Consider the following 25806-nt stretch of genomic DNA (forward strand, 5'->3'; position numbering starts at 1 on the left):
CTTGTTTTGTGTTCTGATCTGTTTCTATCACCTTTACACCACAGCTTCTTCACTGACATGATTCCCATCATTCTGATGATCAAGTCTAGGGCTGCAACTATTATTTTCATCTTAGACTAATCTGTCAACTATTTTCTTGAAAAATCGATTCGTTTTTTGGTCATAAAAATGGCGAAAAATTCTGAATGTGTTACTCAAACTCCAAGATGATGTTTTGTTTTCTCCACAAACCAAAGCTATATATATAAATATTTACCTTTAAATTATGAGATAATTTTAAGTTCAAACACAAACAAGATAATTCATGGAGCGTACTTCATGATAAGATAATATTTTAGAGACAACTGTTGTTGGTTGTAGAAAAACACTTCATGATCTGGTTCTATGTATTATTTCTATCATACTTAACATGTATTAATTATACTGCATATCACTGAATTTGAAATGACACAATTAAAAGATGCACATTTCAGAGGATCTCTAAAATCTTCATCAACATTGGCCGAAGTAATAAATGGACCAACGGTGGACAAAGTTGAGGGTTCAGCAATGGCCTTTGTTCCAGTATTTTAAATCATTTTTCCACAAAGCATCACATTTGCTACCGCTCTTCAAGTTTGTATTATATTATGCACTTGAAATAATTCATTATCATCCATCATAAAACACACACTGCACACTGACTACAGTTTATTAAGTTAAAGAAGAAACACTTTTTTTTCTAACTTATGAATTTGTATTTCTTCAACTGGCATGAAAGTTATATTACACACACGTGTGTGTGTGTGTGTGTGTGTGTGCGTGCGTGCGTGTGCGTGCATTGATTTATGTTCTTACTAGGACACTAAACTTCTACAAATAGACACAGTTTGGGGCACACTGTTAATATGAGCCTGTACTGCATCTAACCAAAAAGAGACATTCCACTGACCAATATTCAAGATTGAAGATTTTTTAATTTGAAAACATGATTTAAAAAGGAGAAGAAACATTCCTCCATTAACTACTTCTTGTTCACTTGCACAGTGTTTCCCCAGTTGCAGAGCAAACGGTGCTGCAGTTGTCGCGCTTCATTTGAACCCTAAGGACAGAACGAGGTTACACAATCGCCTGAACAACGCCGCATTGATTGTCAGATGATACACAAGCCTCCAAAAAGGTCAAGGTCTGCAAGGCCGTGAACGATCAGTGCCATGGGCCGACAGGCATGACAAGGACCTCTGTCAATGTGCAGCCGAGGACTGACAACCGATCAGTCTGTGTTTTGCCAATTGACGTTCAATCCTAACGGGGCGAATGACTAACCTGTCACGAACGAATGCGATTAATGTCGAGGCAACGACGATCTATCAGCTGTTTCGCCGATTTACAGAGATTTCCTGAAACGAATACATCACTGCAGGGACCTTCTGTTCGCATGTAAATGCCTGTGTTGACGTTGAAGGGGACGCGGACGTGCAGCTGGAGTAGACGACCTCCTCTTTGGGGGGGATCCACTCGGCAACACCCGCAGAAAGCAGAGAAAAGTTTAAATCCCTAAATGAACACTCCTTCACAGAATGCAGTGCAGTGAGTGGTGCAGATGTCCCGCCATGACACGAGCCGCCGCCGCCGCCGCGACCTGTGGGAGCAGCGGTCCACAGTGTTGAGTCGACGAGGCGGAGGCAGCGGCGGCGCGGCTGTAGCGACACATGCGATGACATAGCGGCGGGACCAGCTAACGTCGCCGCGACACCTCGAATCAGACGCGTGTCGTCGTCGTCGTTGTTGTTGTTGTTCCCCGTCGGGGTTTTTTTTTTCCGCCGCGTTTTCAATCGACTGTTTTTCTCTCACCGCGGGGCGGTCACCGGTGCTCGCGGTGAGCGACCCGAGCTGCTGCAAGCTAGCGCTAGCTCGCTGCCGCTAGCCTCCACACGTCGAGGTGGCCTCACAAACATGCGGATCGTCGAGGCGGAGACCCCTGGGACACCGCTAGCGTTGACCGCTCTCTGCCGGACACGAGTTTCGACCGACCGCTGACCGGACCCCGCACACGCCCTGTGTAAATGCTGCTTATCATCTTCTCCATTGTATTTAATCTGAACGAAACATGTGTGAAGTCCGGATCTGTTAGCCACAGCTAGCCGCGTTCGGGGCGCGCGGGGCGGGGGGGTCAGTTTGCCCAGCTGCTGCTGCTGCTGCTAACGGCTACAAACAAATAACAAGCTAACTACACAGCTCAGTGTAACGTGTTCGTGCACGGGGGACACAAAGCGGCGGGCGGCGGCACATTCGGGTGTTAGCCGCCGATGTCGGTTGTCAGCACGTTGCTATCTGACCGTTTGTTGAACGTGGCGTGAAGCGAAATGGAGCCGCGGCGACGTGCTCACGCTAGCTAGCAGCGCTAGCGTCATTGTTAGCAGCGATTCCGCGGCGCTGACAGTCGGTCGTGCTAACCGAGGGCACGGGGCGGTGTTAGCGGCATTGTCTTCGTCCAACACCCACACCTGCGTGCTGCCGACTGCCCCAGTTGGTTTTTATGTCTCGCTCTCAAGTTGACAGCGACTTGTAGCCGCCCGGTGTCAACGTTAGCGTTACTAGCTGCTGTCTTCGTCAAACGTGAAGCGGAGCTAACTTAGCGTCAGTTCGGTGACATGCGTTTGACAGGGGCGCTGCTGGACTTGATTTTTTGCACACTTGTGCACACAAGGTGCTCAGGCTAACGTTAGCGCCGTACTTTAGCTTAGCGTTGAACTGAAGAAGAAGAAGAAATGGCTTTGGTTTTATTACAGACGAGCGAAATAACCGACCGTTGTCGACAAGAACTACATACACGTGCAGCTCGTGTCTGTGCGGATATGTTCGACGATCAGGATTAAAAAAAAAAAAGAAGCGCAATGCGTCGTTTGCTAATGGACTTCAACTTTTTAATGAGTCAGCGAGTCTCGTGTAAGCAAACCGCGAAACCGCAGTGAAGCAGCACATGGTGTCGCCGGGAAATACATGTGAACGAGGCTTACTGTGACAGACGGTCAGAGAGGGGCCTCGTGTCTGATCGTCTGCACCTCTGCATGTGTATGCCCCCCCTCCTGCTTTCTGCTCCACCAACTGTCTCCTTTCATACTTTTTTGATTCGTCCACATTATAGCCCTTTGCTGTCTTTGGTACCCCTTCCCCCTTCTACCCCTCTTTATTTTCATTGTGCACATTGCAAGACCTTCGGTGAAGCAAGAGTAGCATACAGTGACATATGTCGGACTTTGATACTGTGCGCTGTGCGTTATCTCAGTGAATGCAGCCGAATGCATAGACATGGGAGTAGCCACCGGTGAGATCAATATGAACTGACTGGTTGATGTTCCGTTGTTTTCCAGAGAGGGGGAAAGAGCGACGGATCGCCCAAGGACCAGCTGAACTTCTCGCTTCCCAGACTGCTGAACTTTTCGCTTCCCAGACCGATTTCCAGGGACCATGCTGACCATCCTAGCCGCTGGGTCCGTGTTCTTTCCAGGTCTCTTCTTGCTGTCCAAACAATGTCTGAAGTCCATCCCAGCACTGCGATGGAGCGAAGGAGACGCGGTCATTGTGTCTGCCAGGTGAGAACTTCTTCTTGTGCTGTAGTTGTGTTGGTTTTCTGTGAGACTTGCATGTGAGCAACGTATGGCTGCAGATATGTAATGTAGATACCACAGCACTCAAAGTTGTGCCTACATACAAATCTATTATTTGTGGGATACTTTTACCCCACAAATAAAGTGCAGTGCGGTTTACAGTACCATATACCTTAAGAGACTTAAGTTTATATGCATTTTTTTTTTCTGTGACTCCAAAGTATGACTAGACGTTGCAGCTGCAGTTGTGCCGTCTAGAACCTTTCACAACATTGGATAATGAGAAATGCATTATTTGTTTGCTTTTTATTCTCTGCGCCCAGGTTGGTGTCATCAGTTCAGGCAGTCATGGCCTCTTCAGCTGGCTACATCATTGCTTCTTCCTGCGTGGACATCATCGAGGACCAGTAAGTCAAGAATTGCTTATTAGAAAATATTTAATCCCATTCGACCAGCCTATCCCGTCTTGTGATATAAGATATGAGATGTACCATGCTAAAAGCTTTTGAGATGCAGAGTCCTTGTCATTCATAAACTGAAATCAAATGTAACCTTGACATCAATGCCTTGTCAGAGAGCAGTGCAAAAGTGTCATACATTTTTTACTAGAGCAGTCCATGAAGTTTTTCTTCTACTCACTTTGAGATCATTGCAAATTCTTGTGAAATTGATTCCATTGAGAATTATTTGTATTGCAGAGGGAAGAAGTTTTTCTGTATGTAGAGTAATCTCTGGTTATTACGGAAATGTCAAACTGTGAGCAAATTCTTAGCTCGTGCTGTTTATTCTTTCATATCTGTGTTTAAAACTCTTGCTTCCCTTCCTCTCTACTCAGGCACTGGCTGACAAGCTCTTACATCATGTTTGCTGTCCCCTACTTTGTGTACGACATCTACGCAATGTTCATGTGCTACTGGTACAAGCTACAGGTCAAAGGGCACGAGGAGCCCTCGGCGGCCCCCCAGCGCATGAGCTCAGCACTGACCAGCTACTTGCGTCGTGAGTTCCTCATGGTGCTGCACCATGTTGTCATGGTCACCGTCTGCTTCCCCGTCTCTGTGGTAACTGTCACACATTGCTCTTTCCCTTGAACTGAGATTTTATATAAAAATATACAAAATATAGCACTGCTTTAGCTACAGTCAAGACTGGGAATATGTTGACATTTACACATGTTTTGTCCCTTAGAATTAATGTGTATCTGTCCAGTTACTTTTGAACCAGTGAAATTAATGCTGAAACTGGGCACTTCAAAGTATGATCCATTATTTTATTTCAATTTAAATATGCTGAAGCCCAGAGCATAAAGTATTGATGGTCTGAACTCTAAATGCTACAACCTACTGTTGTTGTTTTTTAAAAATATAATTGATAATGGGGCATTGTGGTGATGAAGAAATGGAATCAGGTTTTTTTTTGTGGTTCCCCAAAGTAAATAAACACTTAAGTCTTAAGTGCTCAGTATGAACATTTATGTTAAGTGGTGTGTTACATCAATAACCGGGAAATGATCTTGCTGTAGATATTTTGTAAGCACATACAAAGTCTTTAAAATGTTAATTATAGTCAGAATTACTTTTTTTCAAAATCATTGTATTAGGGCTGCAGGGAATGAAGTTTTCAAAAGGGTTTTACTTGTTCACCCTAGGTATGTATTTATTTACAGATGTGAATTTATTGCAAATCCACCCGAAAGCACACACAGGAACACAGCTGTAATTGCAATCTAGTAATAATGAATCTCCTTTTCTCTTTCTAGTTTTGGCGACAAGGAAAGGGAGATTATTTCCAGGGTATAATGTTCATGGCTGAGCTCAGCACTCCATCTGTCTGCTTAGGAAAAATACTCATCCAGGTAAGTGTCCTTGTTCAGCCTCAAAGACGTGTTCAAGCCTTGTTGCACGAGCATCTGTCACACTGAACTTGCTCTGCACTCTCCGCTTCTTTCCTCACTTTTCATTCAATGGAGTTTGTACATCTGGTCATTCCCAGCATGCACCATTTTTTCACGCCAATCGGCTCCTGTTGACTGTGTCTCATATGAAGAGCACGGTCAGAAATATCAGTCATTAATCGGTAACACTGCTTTTGTGAATACACGTTGTAGGGGCTGCATCCACCTGTGTCTGTTTTAGGCTTGTGTGTGTGTGTGTGTTCAGTGTTTCGGTGTCAGTGTAAGGTTGTTCCCTCCATTGGTTTCTGCTCGCACCCCCATCTGAGGCTCCTACAGCTGTTAGCCTCTGAATATATCCCCTAGTATTTAGGCTGGATATTCAGCAGATACAATATCAGCTTGTCCTTTCACCCTCTGTCACTCAGCACCCTGTCCCTCCTGTACCTTACAACAGTGCATGTGGTCATTTGATAAACAACAGTGGGCTAAAAACTGTGGCCCTGCTACACCTATCGAATGGGAAAAGAAAAACATGAAGAACAAAAAGCAATAGCTTCTTTGTTGATCGGATGCCATGTAATACTAGGATATGCGACCAGTGAATGGGTAAGAGGAAAACCTTTTGAAGGAAACAAGTGAGCTTGTCCTCATCAGTGTTATCTCACTGAAGCACGTTGACAGTTGAAGATAAATGTGAAGTCATCAGCTGAAAACAAATGAGAATGTGAAAAAAGGACTGCTTCACTGACGCTCCTACTGCCTCCTGTAGAGTTTGACCACAGTCCAACCAGCAGCGTGGCGTACTGTGCTTTCCGTCGCCTCTTGTTCAGTCCATGCAGATAGTGTTAACCGTCATAATATTAACAATATAACGATGGCAAACAAGATTAACATCGTCAGCTCTCACCAAACTATACTGCTTGCTTTTCTTTCTCCCCCTCTCGACCTCTCCCTCTGTTTTGTTTCTGCTCTCAGTACAAACAGCAACACACTCTCCTGCACAAAGTGAATGGGGCTCTAATGCTGATCACTTTTTTCATCTGTCGAGTCCTCCTCTTCCCTTACCTCTACTACGCCTATGGAAGGTATGTCTTTCTTTCCATCTGTTTTCTCGTGTTGTGCTGTCTTGCTGAGCTGGGGTCAGTTACTTATACAGCCACATGATCTCTATCTTATAGATAAGACTCAGAACATGCGTTTACAGTCCTATAATCCTCTAAATCCCCTCTGTTTGTATCTAGGTATGCCTCCATCCCCTTCCACATGGTTCCCTTCTCAGTGCCATGGTACTGTAACCTCGGTGCTGCCCTGCTCATGGCCCCCCAGCTCTATTGGTTCTCCCTAATTTGCAGGGGCGCCCTGCGACTATTCACAGGCTCCTCCCGTTCTCAAAGACCACGCCCGGCCGCAGCCGCACCAAAGGAGCGCCAGACGGACGGCAGCGAACTGCCCCAGCCCGCCAACGGCTACAGCACTCGCTCCACAGAGCCCGAGCTGGCCACTCACTGAGAAGAATGGAGGGGGATGGTGGGGAGGGAAGGAAGGCGAATGTACCAATGAGTTTGTAAAGGAAAAGAAAGCTATGAGGGAAAAGTGAGACTTGAAAAAAGTAGCAATATGAAGAAAGCTACAGTCAATGGCCTCAAATGGCGCTGAAGTCTTTGTGGCCAGCAGTCAGACTCTAACAGCTGGATTTATGCTTGATGCTTCGGTCACCCAGCGGCAGACTATTTAATGCTCGCGCTTCAGGCGCCATCAGCACAGTGGTGTCTTCTCCTAAAGGAAAGGTGTCGCTGCTGACAAAAGACCATCTACACCACTGGAATCGTGACAAGACGAATAAGGACCATGGTGTTGCGGTTGTTCGATGAGGAAGAAATTCTGCCCACAGTCTGGCAGGCGCTGTGAAAAGTGACTTTGTGTTCTCGCCTAAAGGGGCCGAATGGGCAGACATTGCACGATAGTTTTGGAGAGTGTGGAACTTTCCCAATTGTTTGGGGTGCATTGATGGAAAACATGTAGCGATTAGAGACCCTCTGCATGCAGGAAGTGACTTCTTCAATTACAAAGGTCCATCTGGCCAATGCCTGAGACGCGCCATGAGCGACAAGTTAGGAAAAATGTCGAGTTGAGCGACGCCTATGCGGGCCACGGGAACTGACGTCAACGCCGCCTGACCGATGCGTCAAGCATAAATCCAGCTTAACAGCTGAATGATTTGGTTGCTGGCCTTCAAGTACTTCAGCTTCTCCGTTTGTAGGAAACGGATGGGAGTGTTAGCACACTCAGTATTTAAAGATGTCATCGGGCACTGTGACAGACAGGAACATGCACTGACCTGAGAGGAATTTGCCTGGATGTATAGCAAGCATAGATGGCTTTTTCCCTCATGTAGATCAAATTCAATCCTCTCTGCCTCACGGTATGGGAAGAGCAGGAAAATAGGAATGTATTATATTGTATGTTAGTACATTTGCTGTAGATGAAAGGCCTAATTCAGTTTAGTAATGGAGAAGACCTTCAAAAAAAGAGAGAAAAAAAATCCCGGGTAAGCAGTATTTTGACTTGTTAGTGTTTATTATCTGTATCCTCTGTGTAGTCACTGTCACTCTAACAATATGTAACCAACCTGCAGACTGACTCATCTTTAAAGGGAGATAATCTCATAAGACTGTATTCTGCTGCCTTATCCCTTTTCCCCACTCTTCACAGTTTATTTCCTGTTTTTATTTATTTTGATCCTCGGGAGGATAAGGAAGAGGTTTTCCTCAGGCACAAAAATGTGACGCGGGTGTACATAGCCGAAAATTGTCCTTATTTCCATGTCAGTATTAGGTCGATGTTGATTTTCTCCCCACTCAATTTTTTTTTTAGTTTTTAGGTTTTGTTTCATTTTGACATCTGATGTTTCTACAGCCCCCTTTTTTAACAATTACATTTCAGCATTACAACAAATGGTTTCACAGTTTTACTGCTTAGTGTTCGCAGGCTACACCACAAGTAACGCCAGTGCTTCTTTTTTCAGTGTAGATATTACTTCATTCCATTTTCTGGTATCACAGGTGTTTTTTGCAGACAGAGAAGTGATGCACCGTAGCAGTCACTTTAAACAGAATAACCTACATGTGTTTTTGTCTGTTTGGTTTTTTTTTGTTTGGTGCCGATGTAAATTTAAAAACACCCATTTGATCGGCTTGAATATTTCACACAGGTATCCACGAGGTTTTGAGTATTTTTAGTTTTGTTCAGGGACTTGCAAAGCTAGTCTGAAGGGAACCAAAAGTGAAAAGCGACCTGGGGGAGCATTCCCATTTGATTGACCTGCAGCGCATTTGTCCATGGCGATTAATTCTGATGTTGCTCATTTTCATTAATTTCCTTCATTAAGTCTATGAATAATTTCAGCACTGTATGAATTACTCTGATCATTGAGCCGTGTATTTCAGCCACTGGTTCCATGAACCTTCTATGAACAAACTGGCTCGTTTTATCCTTTTATGTTTGTTTAAAGCAGCTACATTGTCCTCAGGTCGAGGAATAAAACAACCTGAAACAAAGCTCAGAAACCATCAAGACGGGACAGCGTGTGCCAAAACATTTGGACAACTGTGGGCATGTTGAACACAGAGCATTCATTCCCCCTGTTCCATGGATTAGTAAAATGCTGCTTCTTGACAATACTAAAAACATTTCAACTGATGTACTGTATATTCCACAAAATGCTTGTTATTTATTTGTAAGTATCTATTTATTTATTTATTTGGTTTGTGGTTTTGAATGCATATTTATGCATACATACTATACTCTATGCTTCTGAGCCTTGTATGGAGGCCGTATTGTTACTCAAACTTAGCTAAAATAAACTTCTCTGTCCCGAGCCTGTCATTAGTTTTTTTTTTTGGGTGTTGAAAATATATATCGTGGCTTTTTTAATTTTATTTTATTCAGGCATAACCTTTCTATCTAAAGGTGAACCTGAGCCAGTAGAGGGTGCCAGCATCCACACATTTTAAATCTTCACTTAATGACACTTTAAGCTTTACAAAGTTAATGGATTTCTGCCTCTTGTTGCAATATGAGCAGTTTTGTGAGGGGAACCATACATAATTGTGAAATAATGCTTGAAAGTCAGGTCAGCTAGAAGAAAATTTCATCCCAGCACCATGAGTTGTGAGAAAAGACACTATAATGAGACAAATTAAGTTGTCTAGTGTCAGGATGTTCATATTTTGTGTTTAACACCACTTAGGCCAAAAATACACCCTTTTTTTACATGAAGTATCTCATTGTGTCCTTATACGATCATATGCTTTTAGAGGATTTTTAGTTGATCAATCACCCTACTGCCCGCTGAGCACAACTGAGTTATTCCAGGGTTAAAATGTTTATTGCCATTATACAAAACACATACAAAACATACAAAACTTATTACATTAAAAAATTCAAGTTTTGAGAAAGCCTTGGAAAGCATGTGTCCGTTTGAAGCCTATGGGCAAGTCCTCATTTCCCCTAACACCTCAGTATCTCCTCTGTCTCGGCGAGAAGATGGTGTTTGGGTTGCTGTCTCGTTCCCGCTCCTTCTCCCGCTCCTGCTGGCTGTTGGGAGACAGGGCTATCTCAATCTTTTTTTCGGTCTTGAACAGATCTCGGCCCGTGCGCATGATGTGCTCCTCGATCTTGCGGTGGCGCTTCATGTCTGACAGCACTTTGTCCAGCCGAGCTTCCCTTTTCACAGAGGAGCGGGCTGAAGAGCCTGAGAGAGAGGGAACAAGGGTGATATTAAAACCAAAAGAGAGAAGAGAAGACAAGTACACAAATAGCTGCTTCAGCAGTTCAAGAGTGCGAAGGTCAACTGTTTATCACACCTGGTGTTCTGCGTCTGTTGATGAAGGCATTTTTCGGAGTGGCTTGCGTTTGTTCCTCATCGAAGTCAAACTCAGTTGGAGATAGAGGCCTGGGGAAAAACAAAAAATAAAGTCATGAGCCTTCTCATCCAAAACATGTACACAAATCGAAATCTTCAGAGATGAAATGACTGAGAAGAATGGTGAAACTGACTTGCGCGCTCTCTCCTCCCTCTCCCTGTCCTTCGCTGCCTCTTCCTCGTCATCTCTTTCCGGTGACTGGGTACGTTCGGGTGTAGGGGACCTTCTGGGAAGGGGTATAAAGTTCAATTCCAGCATCTCTCCTTTAGCAAGGAGCTCATAGAGTCTTTTGATCTCAGTAGGAGGGGGCATCCAGTTTTTGGGGTCCTCCATTTCCTCGTCGCTGTATGCAAGCTCCCATTCGCCATCCACCTCGGCAGCCTGCTTTCCCTCATCACCATTCACGCCAGTGTCCGTAAGGATCTCATCCGCGTGTGCCTCTCCTTCCACTGTGTCCACGTCTCCGCCTGAGAAAGCAACAAAAAAAGAGGAATAAAAAAGTCAGTTTAATAAGAGTTAAAGTAAAGTCAGTTGTAGGAATGACCGTACACCCTTATTATGCTGAATTGTGGTCCTTCAGTATTATATTGTGTGAATTAATTTAAATGATTATATGACAGTGTTAATACAGCACTACATGTTACATATCAAGCACTGGGCAAAACTCGTAAACAACTCAATTCAAAGGTGGGAGGAAAACAAAAGGGTCTATACTTTGAGAATTGGCATTATCCCCCTTCCTACTATTGTAATATGAATAATTATAATAATCATTTAAAGAGCACTTTTAAAACGTCCAATTACAAAGTCCTTCACAAGGCAGTATTTCAAACAAATAAGACAGTTTGTCTGTGCATACTGTATCTGTTCCTTCCTATCAGATAAATACATAGAAGTAGATACACAAGATGAATATAGGACATGAAGAGCCTTAGAAGTCCTGAGTAAAAATCTAAAAAGAATTCTAAAACATAGTGAGAGCCAGTGTAATGAGGCTGCAACAGGAGTGTTGTGATCACGGCTCTTGGTCCTTGTGCACTTCTGGACAGTTGACAGTTGCTCTACATCTTTTTGGTCGAGGCTGCTGTGATCTATGCGTGTTACCATGACGACAGGTGGTACCGTTTTCATCCTTGGTCGCGGTGTCCTCCTCTTGCTCGGGGGCAGCTGCCTGCTCGGTGTCCTGTTGCTCCGCGTGAGTCTCCGCTGCCTCTTTGGCCGCCGAAGCCTCCTCTGTGTCCCTCACGCCCAGAGCCTCGATGCCCTCTCTCAGTGAAGAGTCGGCGGACTCCGTCTGCATCCTGACTCCCACTGCTGCCGGAGAACTCCACACTCAGAGATCTGATTGGAGAGCACAGAAACAGAACCTTGGCTTGAGAGGATCTTCCACAGAGCCCGGGCGCCACTAAGCGAGCTGTTGCTTCCAACTGAACTCTCAACGTCGCCAACATCATTCTTATCCCATGGTGACTTCACCGGCGCCGTGCTCACGTCAGGCCTGACCGCCAGCTATTTCTACACAGCAATGATCCACCATATGTGCCTGGGGTTGTCCTTACCGAACTCCCGCTGCTCGCGGATCAGTGTCGCTGCAGTTGAACAATGGGTCAAATTATCTTTTCCGGGCGCCGCAGTCGTCAAATCTCTCCATGAGACTTGCTAGGGATGAAAAACAACTCTGGATAGACGTAAACATAGCGCCATTTTGGACTCGCGGAACTGCGTGAGGGTCAGCTCAGATCTGCGCAGGCTGCATCCGCGCGAACTGAACACTAATGTGGATGGTCCACGGATAGCGTGAAAGGGCCCACGGGATGTTTACGTTCCCATTGTGAAGATCTGCGGTGACGCGTCTTCCTGCGCAGTGCGCAGGCGCACACGGCGCTGAATCCACAGCGGGCCAAATTGTAACACATATAATCTGCTTCGCGGTGCGCGCTAATGATTTCTTTTCAAGAGGTGAACATCATTGCTTGCGTATCACAACGTTGACGACTACAGTTGAAGCACAAACGCGTCCCGTAATCGAGGACGCTCGACGTCAAATAGGCGCCAGTGTCTGAGCGACTTCTGATTGGTCGATTTCCGTTTCCGGTGGCAGCGCTCCTCTTTTGAAAAGTGTTCCGTTGGATGTCGAGGCGGAGGGTCGACCGCCATTGTTAAAAAGACGGCGTCCACAATGTTGCTAAACGTCCAACTCGGACAATAACAAAAGGTTTCTGTTGTAGGACCGCGAGAAATAAGACCGGTGAGCATTTACGAAACATTCATATTGGATTCGTTGAAGCAGCGACTGACCGCAGGTGCGCTACTGTGAACGTAACCCGACGCTGGCCCAGTTAGCTTGTTAGCCCACCGAGACCAGTCGGTGATGGAAGTAAACAGAAGTCATTATCGCGAGCCCTCGTGTAATGCAATTCAATGACGATCTATGATTCAAGGCAGTTCGGGACATTTGCCGTATTAAACTTACATTCGGCGCCATTGCGCAGCTAACGTGGCCGTTGTTTTGTTTTTGAAATCCAGGCCTTTTGTATTTGAGAGGGCGACATGGCTCAGCGTGCGGCGGTAGCAGATGGAGGCAACAAGAAGACCTCCAGGGTCCGGGTGGCGGTTCGTCTGCGCCCCTACGTGGGCAAGCAGGACGAGAGAAGCGAGGGCCCGTGTGTGAAGGGCCTGGACGCCCAGAACCTGGAGATAATCAACTGGAGAAATGCCACGGAAACGGTCAAATACCAGTAAGTGTCCTCGGCATGACTGACGTGTTCCGCTCTCGATGTAACCTGCTTTGTAACGTCCCTGTCCCACAGTACGTGTTGAGACCTCTGTGTGTGTGTGTGTGTGTGTGTGTGTGGTGTTTTTCAGTTTTGACGTTTATCACGACGAGCAGACGACGCAGCAGGAGGTCTTCCTCTCGTCAGTGAAGCCCATCCTACCACACATCCTGAGTGGACAGAACGCCAGTGTGTTTGCCTACGGCCCAACAGGAGCAGGTACTGTCAAGCAAATTTAAATATTGTTGCACTTGTTGATTTGCTGTTCCTTTATTTTGCTGCGTCTCTGCTGATAGTCGACCCCTCTGTCAACATGTAGCAACTAATACGTTGCACTACTCTTCATACAGTTTTCTCCCACCTTTAAACACACTGTGGCTTTTTACGTTTTTGTAGAGACAATTTTCTCCTTGTTGTTTGTCGTTCAAAGTGTTACGTTTTCTCTTCTTCCAACCCTTAGGTAAGACTCACACCATGCTGGGCAGTTCAGAGCAGCCAGGTGTGATCCCCCGAGCTGTTCGCGAGGTCTTCAATCTGGTCAAAGCGAAGGATGAGGACGAAGGATGGGACTACAGCATTGGCATGTCTTACTTGGAAATTTACAACGAGAAGGTATGTGTGTTTGACTTTACACAGTGTAGTCGTGTGACCCATTGCCAGTGGTTCAAAGTCGTTTGTCATAAGACGAAAAGTAAGCACTGCTAAGACACCTTTTTAATGCTTCTGAAAATTAAATATATTCAGATGTAAACTACATAAGAATAAAACATCCTTTGCCCAACCCTGCTTTTCAGGTGGCAAAACACTTATAGTCATTTCTAAACTTAAACTCCGAGTAGGGCTGCAACTAAGGATTATTTTCATAATCGATTTATCTGTTGATTAGTTGTTTGGTAAATAAAATGGTGAAAAATGTCCATTGAGTTTCCCAAAACTCCAAGATGATGATTTGTTTTGTCCACACACCAAAGATATTTAGTTTACTGCCATAGAGGAGCAAAGAAACCAGATGATATTCACATTTAAGAAGCTGAAATCAGAGTATTTTGACCTTTTTTTATAAAAACTACTTTAACCAATTAATCGATTATCAAAATAGTTGGCGATTAATTTAGCAATAGATTACTAATCGATTGACCTTTGCAGCTCTAACTTGGAGTTCAACTCAACTTCTCCCCATCCGGTTTCATACTTTTTCTCTCCTCCTGTGCCCCTTAATCTCTCTGTAGGTTTAATAATGTCTATTTGTACATCATCTGTAGCTATTTAGTTAGAGTTGCATTGTTATTTTTGACAGACATCGTGCAGGCCATCATTGTGTCCATCTTTCATTCTCTCAGGTGCTTGATCTTCTCTCGCTGAGCTCCCAGGACCTGCCAATCAGAGAGGACAGGGACAAGAACATCCTCATACCCGGCCTTACTCACACAACGATCTCCTCCTTCTCGGAATTTGACAAACACTTTGTCCCTGCCAGCCTCAATCGTACTACAGCTTCTACCAAACTCAACGAGCGCTCCAGCCGCAGCCATGCTATTCTCCTCATCAAGGTTTGATATTTAATCTTATCAACAGCGAGAAAGGACTATTTGTTGTAGTTCTTTTTTGAGTTATGTTCTTTTTTTATTTAACTTGTAAAATGTGTAGGTCTTTGGTGGCCATCAAATAGCATCTTAAACAGGTCGTGGCCTTTGAGCAGTAGGCCAGGATTTGGTAGCTGGTGCTGAAATCAATTCTCTCTTGCAATACTCCCAGCAGCAACCCGTGGGCTTTTTTGGGGTATAATCGGAGGGGAAAACAAACTGATGTCGGCTCTTTTACTAAAATTTTCTAATTTCTTCATTCTTACTACTTATATTGTAGGACTGAATATGTAATGTGTCCTCTTTATCATAACACAGGCTCCTCCTTTACCTCATCTAACCTCTTCCCGCTGCCTCTGTCTGTCATACCTTGACCTTTTTCTCATTGCCCTTTCTCAATGATCTAGGTTGTACGGACTCAGCGTGCCTTTCCTCATCGACAACAGACTGGCAAGCTGTACTTGGTAGACCTGGCTGGATCTGAGGACAACCGCCGCACCGGCAACCGGGGCATTCGTCTGAAGGAGAGCGGTGCAATCAACCTGTCTCTCTTCACTCTGAGCAAAGTGGTGGATTCTCTGAACTCTGGCACTGCTGTGCGTGTACCATACAGAGACAGTAAACTGACACGGCTGCTGCAGGACTCTTTGGGTGGCTCCGCGCACTCTCTCATGATCACCAACATTGCGCCGGAGTACAAGTATTACTTTGATACATTTAGTGCACTCAACTTTGCCGCCAAATCTAAGCTCATTGTGAACAAGCCCTTCACCCGAGAAACTGTTGCCGTGCCCGTGCTGCCAGGTGAGTGATAAAAAGCATAACTCTCGTCATTCAGGGGTCTTTTAAATTTAGAAAGACATGGAATGGGTAGAGAAGAGAAAGCTGCAATCTGCAATTTTGATCATATTCTTTCCTCCATTTCCCTTGGCATTAATTCGGGGACTGCAATGCAACCCTTACTGATACTATACCATCATCTGAATTGCTTTACACTCTAGAGAAGCTCAGAAACATTTCCCCTCTGCCTTCTTCTCCAGTGAAGCGGGCCAGAGAGGACCACGAGGCAGGGAGGTCTGGCACTGAGCCACAGAAGAAAAAGCAGAAAGACGAGAAGAAAACTGAACAGGATGGTTCCTCACCCTCTGCACATTATCACAGGTTAAAGACCGTCCTCTCTCTCTGACACACTTATTGATTATGTGCTTGGCTTATCAGACTTATGAACTGATGTTTGACTGAAGCAAACCCACTGCCCAGAGCTAAAATGTCAAATCTCCCCTTCTGTGTCCATAAAAGAGCAACTCAAAACAAGTCATAGCCTTAAATCAACGGGCCAAGTTTTCATAGCTTGTGCTGAAAGAAACTCTGCAGTGCAACCATTGGCTGTTGTGTCCTCTGGAATCTCTCTAGGAGACGAAGAGCACTGCTTTCTTGCCAAATGTTATCAGGTGTACAAGTCTGTCTGGGCTAAAATACTCTCCAACATGTATCTGTTCAGCCTGGTTGACCTTTTGACTTACGAGTGCTTTTCGAAGCACCTCACCCATCCCACCTCTGTTGTCTACATCCTTTTCTTTGTCTCTCCTCCAGTCTGTCAGAACCGTCGGTGATGGACAGACTAATCGCTCTGGAGAAGCTGATGATGAGCTGCCAAGACAAAGACAGAACCAGCATGCTTAAAGATGTGGCTCAGTCTCGCAAGGAGATCCAGGTGAAAAAACACACTTGCATCAAAACCCAGTTTGTCAACACGTTTTAGGCACACGCACTGTATATGATTACACGGTATTTTGTACAGACACTGGCCGAGCCAATTTTTGTGCGGATCGATCGTCTCTTCTTCATGGATATTTGGTAGCCAACTATACCACTCTGTTATATTCGCAGGAGCTAAAAGAGAAGCAGAAGGAGTTTGAGAGCAAGACCCTGCTATTGAGTCAGTTGGCTGGAGAAAAGCATGGCACCAAACAGGAGCCAGCCTTCAGGAACAACACAGCTCCTCTTCACAGAAAACCGTCAAATGCTACGAAACCCAACAAGCAGCAGGCTGTGGTCCAACCCTTACAAGGTCAGTTAGAAAACAAAGTAATGGATTAATTTGTGGATTCATCCATGAAGTCGATCTAGTTTAATCTTGATATGTAGAATTTTAGTTGACAGACCACCACAAAAAGGTTATGATGGTATCAGATACTTGTACTCAAAAAAAATAATGTGGAAAATCTCTTTCCCATCTTGAAATCCTTAATTGTTCCTGTCCCCCCTGAAGACTATTCACTCACTTATTCTGTCATGCTGATGAGCTGTAATGTAATACGAGAGCTCAGTCTACAATATAGGATTCTGTAAAATGTATCAAATAACGATGAGGAGGCTATTTTGTTATTTATTCCCATCATTGAGCATATTTACCCCATTAATAATACCGGTGTGTGTGTTTAAATATTTATATAATACACTATATTTGTGATTCCTCCCCCTCAGTGTCCCAGCTTCAACCTCTTCAGCAGCTTGCAGTTGTCAAGAAACAGTCGGTCTGCGTCAAGAGGAAGCAGCTTCCAGACCAGGTTGAGGTCAGCATCCGAGCCCAGACTGCTTGTACTTAGCTTGACACGTCTACTGAACTGCAAGCGTCAGATGCAAGCAGTTTGTTTTGTGACTTGACAGACAATACAAAGTGAACCTATTTTACAGTTTAATCTGGACAAACAAATGTTGACCGTGAAATAATTTTCATGTAAAATCCCAATTATAAATATTAATTTTTTTTCTTCTTATAACTTTCTGTATTTATTGTTACTCTCAGCTTCCAGGTGGGAAAGAAAATATAATGGAGACTAACTGGGAGTCTCAACTCGACACATCTGTGCTGGATCAGTCCAGGCAGAAGATCCTGCAGGTTCTGAACACCGGCGCCCTCAAGGAGCTGAAGGGTCTGCAGCAGATCGGCGACAAGAAGGCAAAGCTCATCCTTGGATGGAGGGAGATCCACGGTCACTTCACAAAGGTCAGGAGACACAACGTTGCTCTTAGCTCTTGATTTTTCACATTACCATACTTTAACGTGGCATTCTGGCTTCAGTTGATTGATGAGTTTAGAGGATTTCATTTACCTCTGGTGACTTTATGTATGATCTGTTGTTTTGCAGTTGGAAGATCTGGTAAAAGTTGAGGGTATGTCAGAAAAGAGATTCTCCACATTCATGAAGGTAAGCAGAGTCCTGAGTTTTTCTTTTTAGCCACGATCGAAGCCTGGCTCTGTTGGCCATTTTGCTTAAATTATTCCACTACTTTGGTCCACAACCATCTCGGGGCCTATTCGATAGACTCACAGTGATATCTTAAGTGATAGCCTCTGCAGGGTTTCCATTGTTCACATTTCACATTTACTGTAAGAAATTAATATACTAATAATACAAAAAATTTAGATTTTTGTCCCTCTACGGCAGTCTAATAATCATGCAATGTTGATAATGAAACTTATTCCACTAATCATTTAAAGGAAAAACCATCTCCTTGCTAGTTTATTCATTTACCCCACCTGAGAGCCTGTGTGTACTTGCCCTTATGAAAGTTTTGATAGTCTTTTATCAATACCATTTAAAAAAAATATTGTTCAGAATATTTCAAGCTAATATGGCCTCTGACTCTGGTTCATACTAATAACTCTGCGTGGATGGCCAGCTTTAGCACTCTATACTGCTTTACGGATGATTTTCCTTTTACTCTTTGCTTATGTACATTTCTTCTTTCCTTTCAGGCGAACATCCTGAGTGTCATGGGGAAATGATTTTTTTATTTTATTTTTAAATAAACATCCACGTTTTTAATAATGTATATAATGTTTTACCTCCAGAAGCTTTTATGTGTCATTTATTCTTGATTTTGTGTTTTTGTAGTTACAATTGTTCTCCAGCTGGCGGCGCAATAATGCTTTTTTTTTTTTTTTTAAATAAACGTCTCATGTCATTGAATGTTTCGAGCGTGTGCTTCATGATGAGATAAACACACGTGATGGTCACCTTCACATGTGGGCCACACGTGTTGTCAACCTCTGTGGGACCAGGCTGCCTCACTGCGTGTTTCCGCTTTCACAACATAATTGGGCTCATTTGTGAACTCGTGTCCTCTGTAGAACGGAGACAAGGGGGGGGGGGGGGGGGCATCTTTTTTATATCACCGTCCCTGTGGCTCCATCAGTGGGTAAATATTCAGTGTTTTGGGGGGTGAGCAGGGGAGGATGGCCCACCCCACCCCTCGCACAGCACGAAGTCTGGTTGATTTCACGTTTCATCCCCCTCCTCCCTCCTCCTCCCCCCCCCGTGGTCCCTCCTGCCGACCGGGGGACAGCCCCATCCATCCCAGCCTCACTGCGCTGGAACAAGACGCTACTACAGCAGCTCTGCCTCGCTCCAGCTTCCACACACACACACACACACACACAACCGAGGGCTCTTCAGTCGCTGCAGAACAGACAGAAGACCCTGGGTGTAGAGGAGATGGTGTGTCGCGTCTGATGCTCCTACATATTTTGCCAACCGTCACCAGCGCGATGCCAAAGCCCGGGACGCTCCGGCTGTGTTGAGACGCGCTGGATCGAAGGAAGAAGGTCAGTTTGATTCATCCCCCCTCCTCCTCCTCCTCCTCCTCCTCGGTGTTCACGAGGGCTCCGGCATGGACCGCAGATGATCGGCTCCCTAATAAATGGCCACTTTGCTTTGAGTGAAAGCGACATGGTTGATGGTTTTTTTTCTTTTCTTCCTCTGCTTGTCATTGCAATAGAGCGTCCTCTGAATTCAAATGGGCAGCAGCGATCTAATTGATGAGCAGCCCCCCCCCCTCGTCACACCGTGTATTTCTCTCCCTCCCTTTGTGTCCATCGTCCTCTTGCTTTTGTCCCGCCGCCGCTCGACGTCCATCGCCTGTGTACACACGATCAGATGATGCTATGTGCACACCTGCACGCGTTCAGAGGAACCTGCCTGCTCCCGTCATTGTGACCTGCTGTGCTTTTGTTCTTCCTTCTGTTGTTGTTGCCTGACAATCTTGTTATTTGAATACGAGCAGGACCTGGTTCGCACAGTATTTCACCTGTTCATTGGCAAGAAAATATTTGTCCTGAGTTGGCTTGAAAAAATAAGACCCTCCCCCTCCCAATATTTTAGTTTCATAAGTACATGTATTTATACTCCGTATGTGTATATCAATATGTATACAACTTTATTAATTTGCTTCTAATTTATATCAATTCAGTTTTTGTTATAGGTATTCTTTTCTTTTTTATCCCCAGCAAGAGAAGCTGCTGGGGATCAACATTGATAATAATATGGGGAATGGGCGTAACTTTCTTTCGTTTATCAAATTCAATTAAAAATTATTTTAGATGGTGCGCTCTAATTTTTACCTTAAAATAGGACTCCACAGATTTAACATTGCACTCCCAGTGCTTCTCGATAACTTGATTTAAAGTCTCCAGTATTGTGCTGCTGCTCAAACTCCACAATGTGTGTCCATCTGTCACAGTAACACTATTGATCCTGCTTAATTATGTAGAATATAAAACCAACAAATTATCAGAGCTCCACGTATTTGTGCAAGAAGCACAATGTGCACATTAACCAAGTGTGTTCCTTCACATAGTCTCACCAGGCACTTGGGCCATGTAACGTGGAACAGACCACACAAATGAACACGTGACTACTCACAAATATCACTTTTTTTTTTTCTTGTCCAAAGAATAGGTCCAGGACATTTCCTTTATATGACGCATTTAAGATTTTTATACACAGTTGACTTCACTGTAGCTTTGCTTTATGCCGAGACTTACTGAAACCCAGTAAAATTTACAAGGTGCTTGGATATATATAATGTTCAGTCACTAATAATCAAAAGATAAGGTATTCCTTTATTCGTCCCACAACGGGGAAATTTGGGTATTAACAGCAGCAAAGTGGATAGCATGAAATAGAGATCTATAAAAAATATATAATCTTTAGTAGAAATAGAAATGTAGATGCTATATACAAGAACACAGTGACAATAATTGCACGTGGAGCATGAAAATATTGCATAGTTGGAATTGCACATAAATTAAATGAGTGTTGCACTGAATTTTTTACAGTGGTTATTGAAGCAGTTTCTCAGAAAATTATTTTATTTTATTTTATTTTATTTAACGCTCATACGTAGCACTATAATGACCTCTGGTGGACACAAAATCCAATCTTTTTGATGTAAATATTTGAGCTTTTCATTTATTTTTCTATTTATTTATTTGTTGGGATTAAAATATATAGCTTGGATGAAAAGAATGGAACGTACCCCCCTTTTTCTGACACCCCTCCCCACCCCAGAAGCACATGGGCGAGAGCAGACTGGTAAAAAACATTTTCCTGTTCCCAGGTGTCACAAACAGGCAGCACACGCAGGACTGAACCACACACTGAAGCTCCACGTTGCGGTCAGCCTGGCAAGGAACATGATGTCAGCTCCTGCCATTTGGCCGGGGGAGGAACAACCATCCCTGCTGGACCAGGAGGCCTCTCTGTCGAGCCATGCCTCCGTCTCTGTGCCATGCACACCAGCCATTGGTGAACATCTCATCCACTGCAGCAGCAACCCGGCCATCACGCGGCCCCCCCGCAGCAAATCCAAAGGAGAACTGGTCATCGTCATCAACGAGAAACTGAAGAACAGTAAGTGACTGGGTTTGACCTGGTATAAAGGCGGCGGGTGGTGGGTCGTGCAGCTGCTTAGTCAGCGCGCTCAGGGAAAGTCAAGTGCCAGGGGCACATGAGAGCTCCTGGGAGAACACACACGCATCCATCTCTGCCAGTGTTTCAAACATCTGCCCGTCCTTTTTCGTCCCTCGTGTGCAGGTAACGGAATACATCCAGTGTCCGCAGAATGCACCTCTCCAGTCATCTCCTCTCCTCCCAGAAGACAACACTCCATCTCTTACCCGCATCACGGCAAGACCAGGAAGGGAAGCAGGGCTAGCTCCGTTGGCTACACTGCCTTTTCGCCCAGGCCGTCCATCTCTCGCCACTCCAGCATCGCCACCAACCCGCCCTTGGACCGGACCAAGGTGAAGGACTACCTCCTCCTGTCCGTGCTCGCCTGCTTCTGCCCCGTCTGGCCCATAAACATTGTGGGATTTGTCTACTCCATCATGGTACGTACAGAATCTTTTGTCTGTTTTCTAGTTTTTGCTGGCTTTTGCTGCCGATAACAGATGGTTCAATCTTCTCCTTCAGTCCAAGAACAGTCTCGAGCAGGGAAACCTGGACGGTGCTGTGCGTCTGGGACGTGTGGCCAAGATGCTCTCCATGGTATCACTAGTAGGAGGGACGCTCATTATCATCGCCTGCATTGTCAACCTGGCCAGTGAGTGTCCCAAATCTGACCTTTAAACCTTACCCTCACCTTTTTACCGTCTGTGAAGTTGTGGAGGGTCAATTCTTTCCCCACGATTTCCTCTTTTCCCCCCCTGTGAATTTAGGAGTAACAGTTAAGGATTTGTAGCAGTAGCTTTGCTGCCGCTGATCTTCCTGGACTAAAAAGCAGCTATTGTCACTGTTTAACCCATCACAATATGATATTTAGCCCCGTTAGTACAATCCGACTGTAGTCACTGACATTGTTACCATCTATATTCGGCCAATGTTGCACTAGCTACGAAGCCTGCATGAGCCTTTATATACTGTGGCACTTTAAGCATTTAGGAATTGTGTCAAACCTAAGTGAAGATCAGAGCATATTAATCACATTTGCATTCGACTCAAATCTACATTTTATTACGTATTTCATCAATATTTGCTCGGGTGGCCCCGAGCCTCCGGCTGTAAACGAGCGCATGCCTCAGTGTGTGTATCTGTTGAGTGACATGTACAGTCCTGCTGTCTGTTGTACGCCTTGCACTCTTTGCTTGTACAAAATGTGAAGTCTTGTCACTGTACCATATGTATACATATACAATGTATGTCAAGTGTGCGAGTCTTGCACAAGACTGACAAATGAACACTCATTGTACCTGGCAAATAAAATGATTCTGATAACAGATCAGTGATTATTACTTATAAGTGACTTGTAAAGCAAAGGGGACTAGTATTAGTCTTTTGCGGTACTTCATTTTTAAGAATATTTTTAAAGGGTCTGTCAGTAAAGAGATTCCTTGTGTACTTGTGTTTTTGAACAGTCTCTGCCTGTTGTCTCTCATTAAGCCAAGAGAAGTCCTAATTAAGTTAATTACCGCAAGAGCAAATGCACGGACAACTTGAGTTTAATGGCTTTGGGACTCGATAACCCTTGTTTTTTCTTATTACGTAATTGTCCTCTGTGGTCTGTGAAAGTGAATGCATCCATATTAGGTTGCAGAATATATAGCTCCTCGACTAATATGCTTCCTTCTCTTTTTTTAGTAAATGTGAAAACCTGAGTTTCATCCCAGGATGAAACTGGATAAGGCAACTGACCGTCTGGCCCCGCACCTGCACCACCATCTTTACCACCTAGTCATTACCTGGATGTGTGACAAATATGCACCCAACATACAGTGCTTACTCATATTTCAGTAATCTATAGAAATCCTTTTTACTAATGGATGAAAATAACATGCAAATCCTGCTGCTGTAAGTCAGGGTTGGGTTTTTTTTTGGAGGAGGGAGTAGACAGTCAGACTAATCAGCCCCTTCGTATTCTGGTCAACACATTCTTGAAAAGAACTTGAAAGACACAAACTCTACGAGAATCCCATCGCCACCCGCAGGACTGACTCAAACAAGTTGGACAAGAGACAAGTGGAGGTGATTACAAAACATGAAAAGGGAAAGGGGTGCCTGCCCAACTTCAGCACCACAGGCAAGTCTCAACATAATGTCCGCCCAATCCATCCTTCACCGCACCGACGACACAGAGTTTCAGCTTGACATTAAGCCCCCCTCAGAAACGTGAAGAGGCTCTGGGATTTGTGTTGCATCGGAATCACAGGGCAGAAATTCATCCACCCCCCCCCCCCCCCCCACGTTCAATCATAGTGTGTCCTCTTTTTTCAGTCTCTCCTCTGTGGTTCTCAAGAGTCCTGCCATACATCTTTCGTTGGAGAAGTGAGGGTACGGCTGGCGAAAGAGGATGGAAGAGAGGCTTACCAAGGACTAGCTATGATGCTGAAATGGCAGGGATTATGAAAAGTCTTGCTTTGGAGACACTGTCATCACTGTAAGGAAAATATGTGCCAAAAAAAATTTAGTGGGAAATTTTTTTGCTTTGTACAGACCCAACTCTGATGGCAGAACTGTTGTCGAAGAGAGAAACACAGCGTGTTTTTACTCTGCTGCCACTTACTACTGTGTATTCACTCAACACCACCGAGCACTGTGACCTGAGAGAGGGTGCATGTCCACAAGAAAACCCCCACTGTAGCAAGATACTTAAATATTCAGTTTTCAGTGAAGCTAATCGTGCTACGCCATCTATAACCTGTCTTTTTGATAACGTTTTTGTAAAAGATACTTTTGAAGAGCGGAAGAAGATTTCTAATGTGATGCTCGCCAGTGCTGTGCCGCAGTTGACAGATGGCGGTGGTATTGTGTGCATATGGGGGCATCACGATTTGGTTAACAAATTAAATAGCTCGTGATTGCCGTCAGAGCGGTGGCTCGAGCCTCAATCTGCATCCACAGGTCACCTGTACTTTTACACCGGACAGATGGTGGCGTTTTATTGCCCCTCGAGAAACTGTTGAGACGCACCTTATTATATGCCCATTTTGTCGTCAAACATAGTAGGAAGATGCACAGTGGCTGTGTGATAGTAGTAGTAGATCTGGAATATTATTATTATTATCATATCTCCTGTGTATCCTTAACTAACCTCTAATATTTGATTCTCATTGTGATCTAAAACAGGTTTTAATTAAAAATTGACACAATTCTTAATTATTTACTCCGCTGAAGAAAGAAAAATTGATTACCAACATTAAAAACAACAACTTCAATTGGTAACACAAGTTAATTCATTTGTTTCAAATAAAAGTTTTTACCTGTTAACTTTAAGTTGAAAAAACTTGATTAATTTATGTGTTACCGACAAAAATATTTTCTTAAGTTGACAAACAATTCTCTTTTTTCAGCGTGTACAGGATCGAATCATGTACAGAAATGCCACAGGTTCACACCTGCAGATCCTTTTCTTTAAAGTTTGCATTTTCCCCAACTCTCTTAGTAATTATTTTGTAAATTTAATTGTAATCAACAGTCGATGTATTCTGCAGATATTAATCTCAATATTGTGATAATTCTCTAGTTCATATGAGTTAGCGTTACGTAGTTATGACCTAACATCGGCACAGAAACTGTCGCCTATAGCCTCCTGACAGCCACTGTAATGCCACCGGGCTTCTATAATCTTTGTGGTCACTGGCATGTTGTGGATCTTTTATTAATGTCTGATGAAGATGAACCTGAACAATTGCAAAGATAAGTTGGCACTTGGAATATTATTCTTCTGCAGCACATTCATAATAAAGACACAATGCATGTAACATGTTTTTCAGTGTTGTTTTGAAGAGATAAAGAGCAACAGCAGCAGCAGTGGCAGCGGAGGAGATTTAAGAGCTTTTGTTTATGCAATATGAGTAATATCCAGAGAGCTTAGCCACCGAAGAGAGATTGTGATTAACAATTAAGCAGATGAGAACAACAAAAAAACCAAAAAATTAGAGGAAGTATTAATGTGGTTCTCCGTACTGCGGTAGTGCAAAAGCTACATGAGGGCACCTGCTGTTGACAGGCGACGCAGCAGAGACAGCAGGAAGGGGAGAGGCCCTGAGCCATGGAAACACACTGTGTGAGGACAAACGCCTCAGATGACTTCAACATAATTCACAGCAAAAACTATCCCTCAATATATTCTCAGGTTGGTTTTAAACCCCATTGACAAGTTGTTATTTCTTTTGGCTGCTCAGGCTTCAATATCTATGAGTATTTGTAAAAGAGAGTGAAAGGGCAAAGAAATGGAATATCATGAAGAAAAGAAGAT

General features: G+C 44.2%; 4 protein-coding genes across 13 annotated transcripts; 3 read left to right on the forward strand and 1 right to left on the reverse strand.

Moving 5' to 3' along the window:
• Positions 1-1148: 1148 nt before the first annotated feature.
• Positions 1149-9361, forward strand: tlcd3bb (TLC domain containing 3Bb). Of its 6 annotated transcripts, none has more exons than XM_035613087.2 (7): positions 1149-1419; positions 3354-3575; positions 3914-3997; positions 4426-4651; positions 5350-5445; positions 6460-6569; positions 6726-9361. In XM_035613087.2, exons 2-7 carry the CDS (start codon positions 3451-3453, stop codon positions 6991-6993), a joined length of 909 nt encoding a protein of 302 aa, XP_035468980.1. In that variant the 5' UTR covers positions 1149-1419; positions 3354-3450; the 3' UTR covers positions 6994-9361. The 6 variants fall into 6 exon arrangements, with proteins under 6 accessions (XP_035468980.1, XP_035468978.1, XP_035468981.1 ...); XM_035613085.2 differs by lacking the exon at positions 1149-1419 and adding an exon at positions 1438-1569; XM_035613088.2 differs by lacking the exon at positions 1149-1419 and adding an exon at positions 1508-1526.
• A 484-nt stretch (positions 9362-9845) lies between these two features.
• Positions 9846-12151, reverse strand: pagr1 (PAXIP1 associated glutamate-rich protein 1). The gene is made up of 5 exons (XM_035613089.2): positions 11969-12151; positions 11532-11750; positions 10543-10876; positions 10350-10438; positions 9846-10237 (listed from the first exon to the last, which is right to left on the reverse strand). Exons 2-5 carry the CDS (start codon positions 11707-11709, stop codon positions 10002-10004), a joined length of 837 nt encoding a protein of 278 aa, XP_035468982.1. The 5' UTR covers positions 11710-11750; positions 11969-12151; the 3' UTR covers positions 9846-10001.
• Positions 11761-18743, forward strand: kif22 (kinesin family member 22). Of its 4 annotated transcripts, none has more exons than XM_047327682.1 (13): positions 11761-11875; positions 12936-13147; positions 13275-13402; positions 13644-13795; positions 14524-14733; positions 15174-15570; positions 15807-15927; positions 16360-16480; positions 16657-16837; positions 17254-17342; positions 17576-17776; positions 17919-17978; positions 18530-18743. In XM_047327682.1, exons 2-13 carry the CDS (start codon positions 12960-12962, stop codon positions 18557-18559), a joined length of 1878 nt encoding a protein of 625 aa, XP_047183638.1. In that variant the 5' UTR covers positions 11761-11875; positions 12936-12959; the 3' UTR covers positions 18560-18743. The 4 variants fall into 4 exon arrangements, with proteins under 4 accessions (XP_047183638.1, XP_047183637.1, XP_047183636.1 ...); XM_047327681.1 differs by lacking the exon at positions 11761-11875 and adding an exon at positions 12276-12368; XM_047327680.1 differs by lacking the exon at positions 11761-11875 and adding an exon at positions 12467-12712.
• Positions 18744-18994: 251 nt separating this feature from the next.
• On the forward strand, positions 18995-25309 carry prrt2 (proline-rich transmembrane protein 2). Of its 2 annotated transcripts, XM_035613096.2 has the most exons (5): positions 18997-19378; positions 21172-21464; positions 21648-21943; positions 22026-22155; positions 23190-25309. In XM_035613096.2, the coding sequence occupies exons 2-5, from the start codon at positions 21248-21250 to the stop codon at positions 23204-23206; spliced, it is 660 nt and encodes a 219-aa protein (XP_035468989.2). In that variant the 5' UTR covers positions 18997-19378; positions 21172-21247; the 3' UTR covers positions 23207-25309. The 2 variants fall into 2 exon arrangements, with proteins under 2 accessions (XP_035468988.2, XP_035468989.2); XM_035613095.2 differs by lacking the exon at positions 23190-25309 and having other exon boundaries at positions 18995-19378; positions 22026-22828.
• Positions 25310-25806: the final 497 nt, after the last annotated feature.

The sequence above is a fragment of the Scophthalmus maximus genome, chromosome 16 (assembly GCF_022379125.1).
Source record: "Scophthalmus maximus strain ysfricsl-2021 chromosome 16, ASM2237912v1, whole genome shotgun sequence".
Lineage (NCBI taxonomy): Eukaryota > Metazoa > Chordata > Actinopteri > Pleuronectiformes > Scophthalmidae > Scophthalmus > Scophthalmus maximus.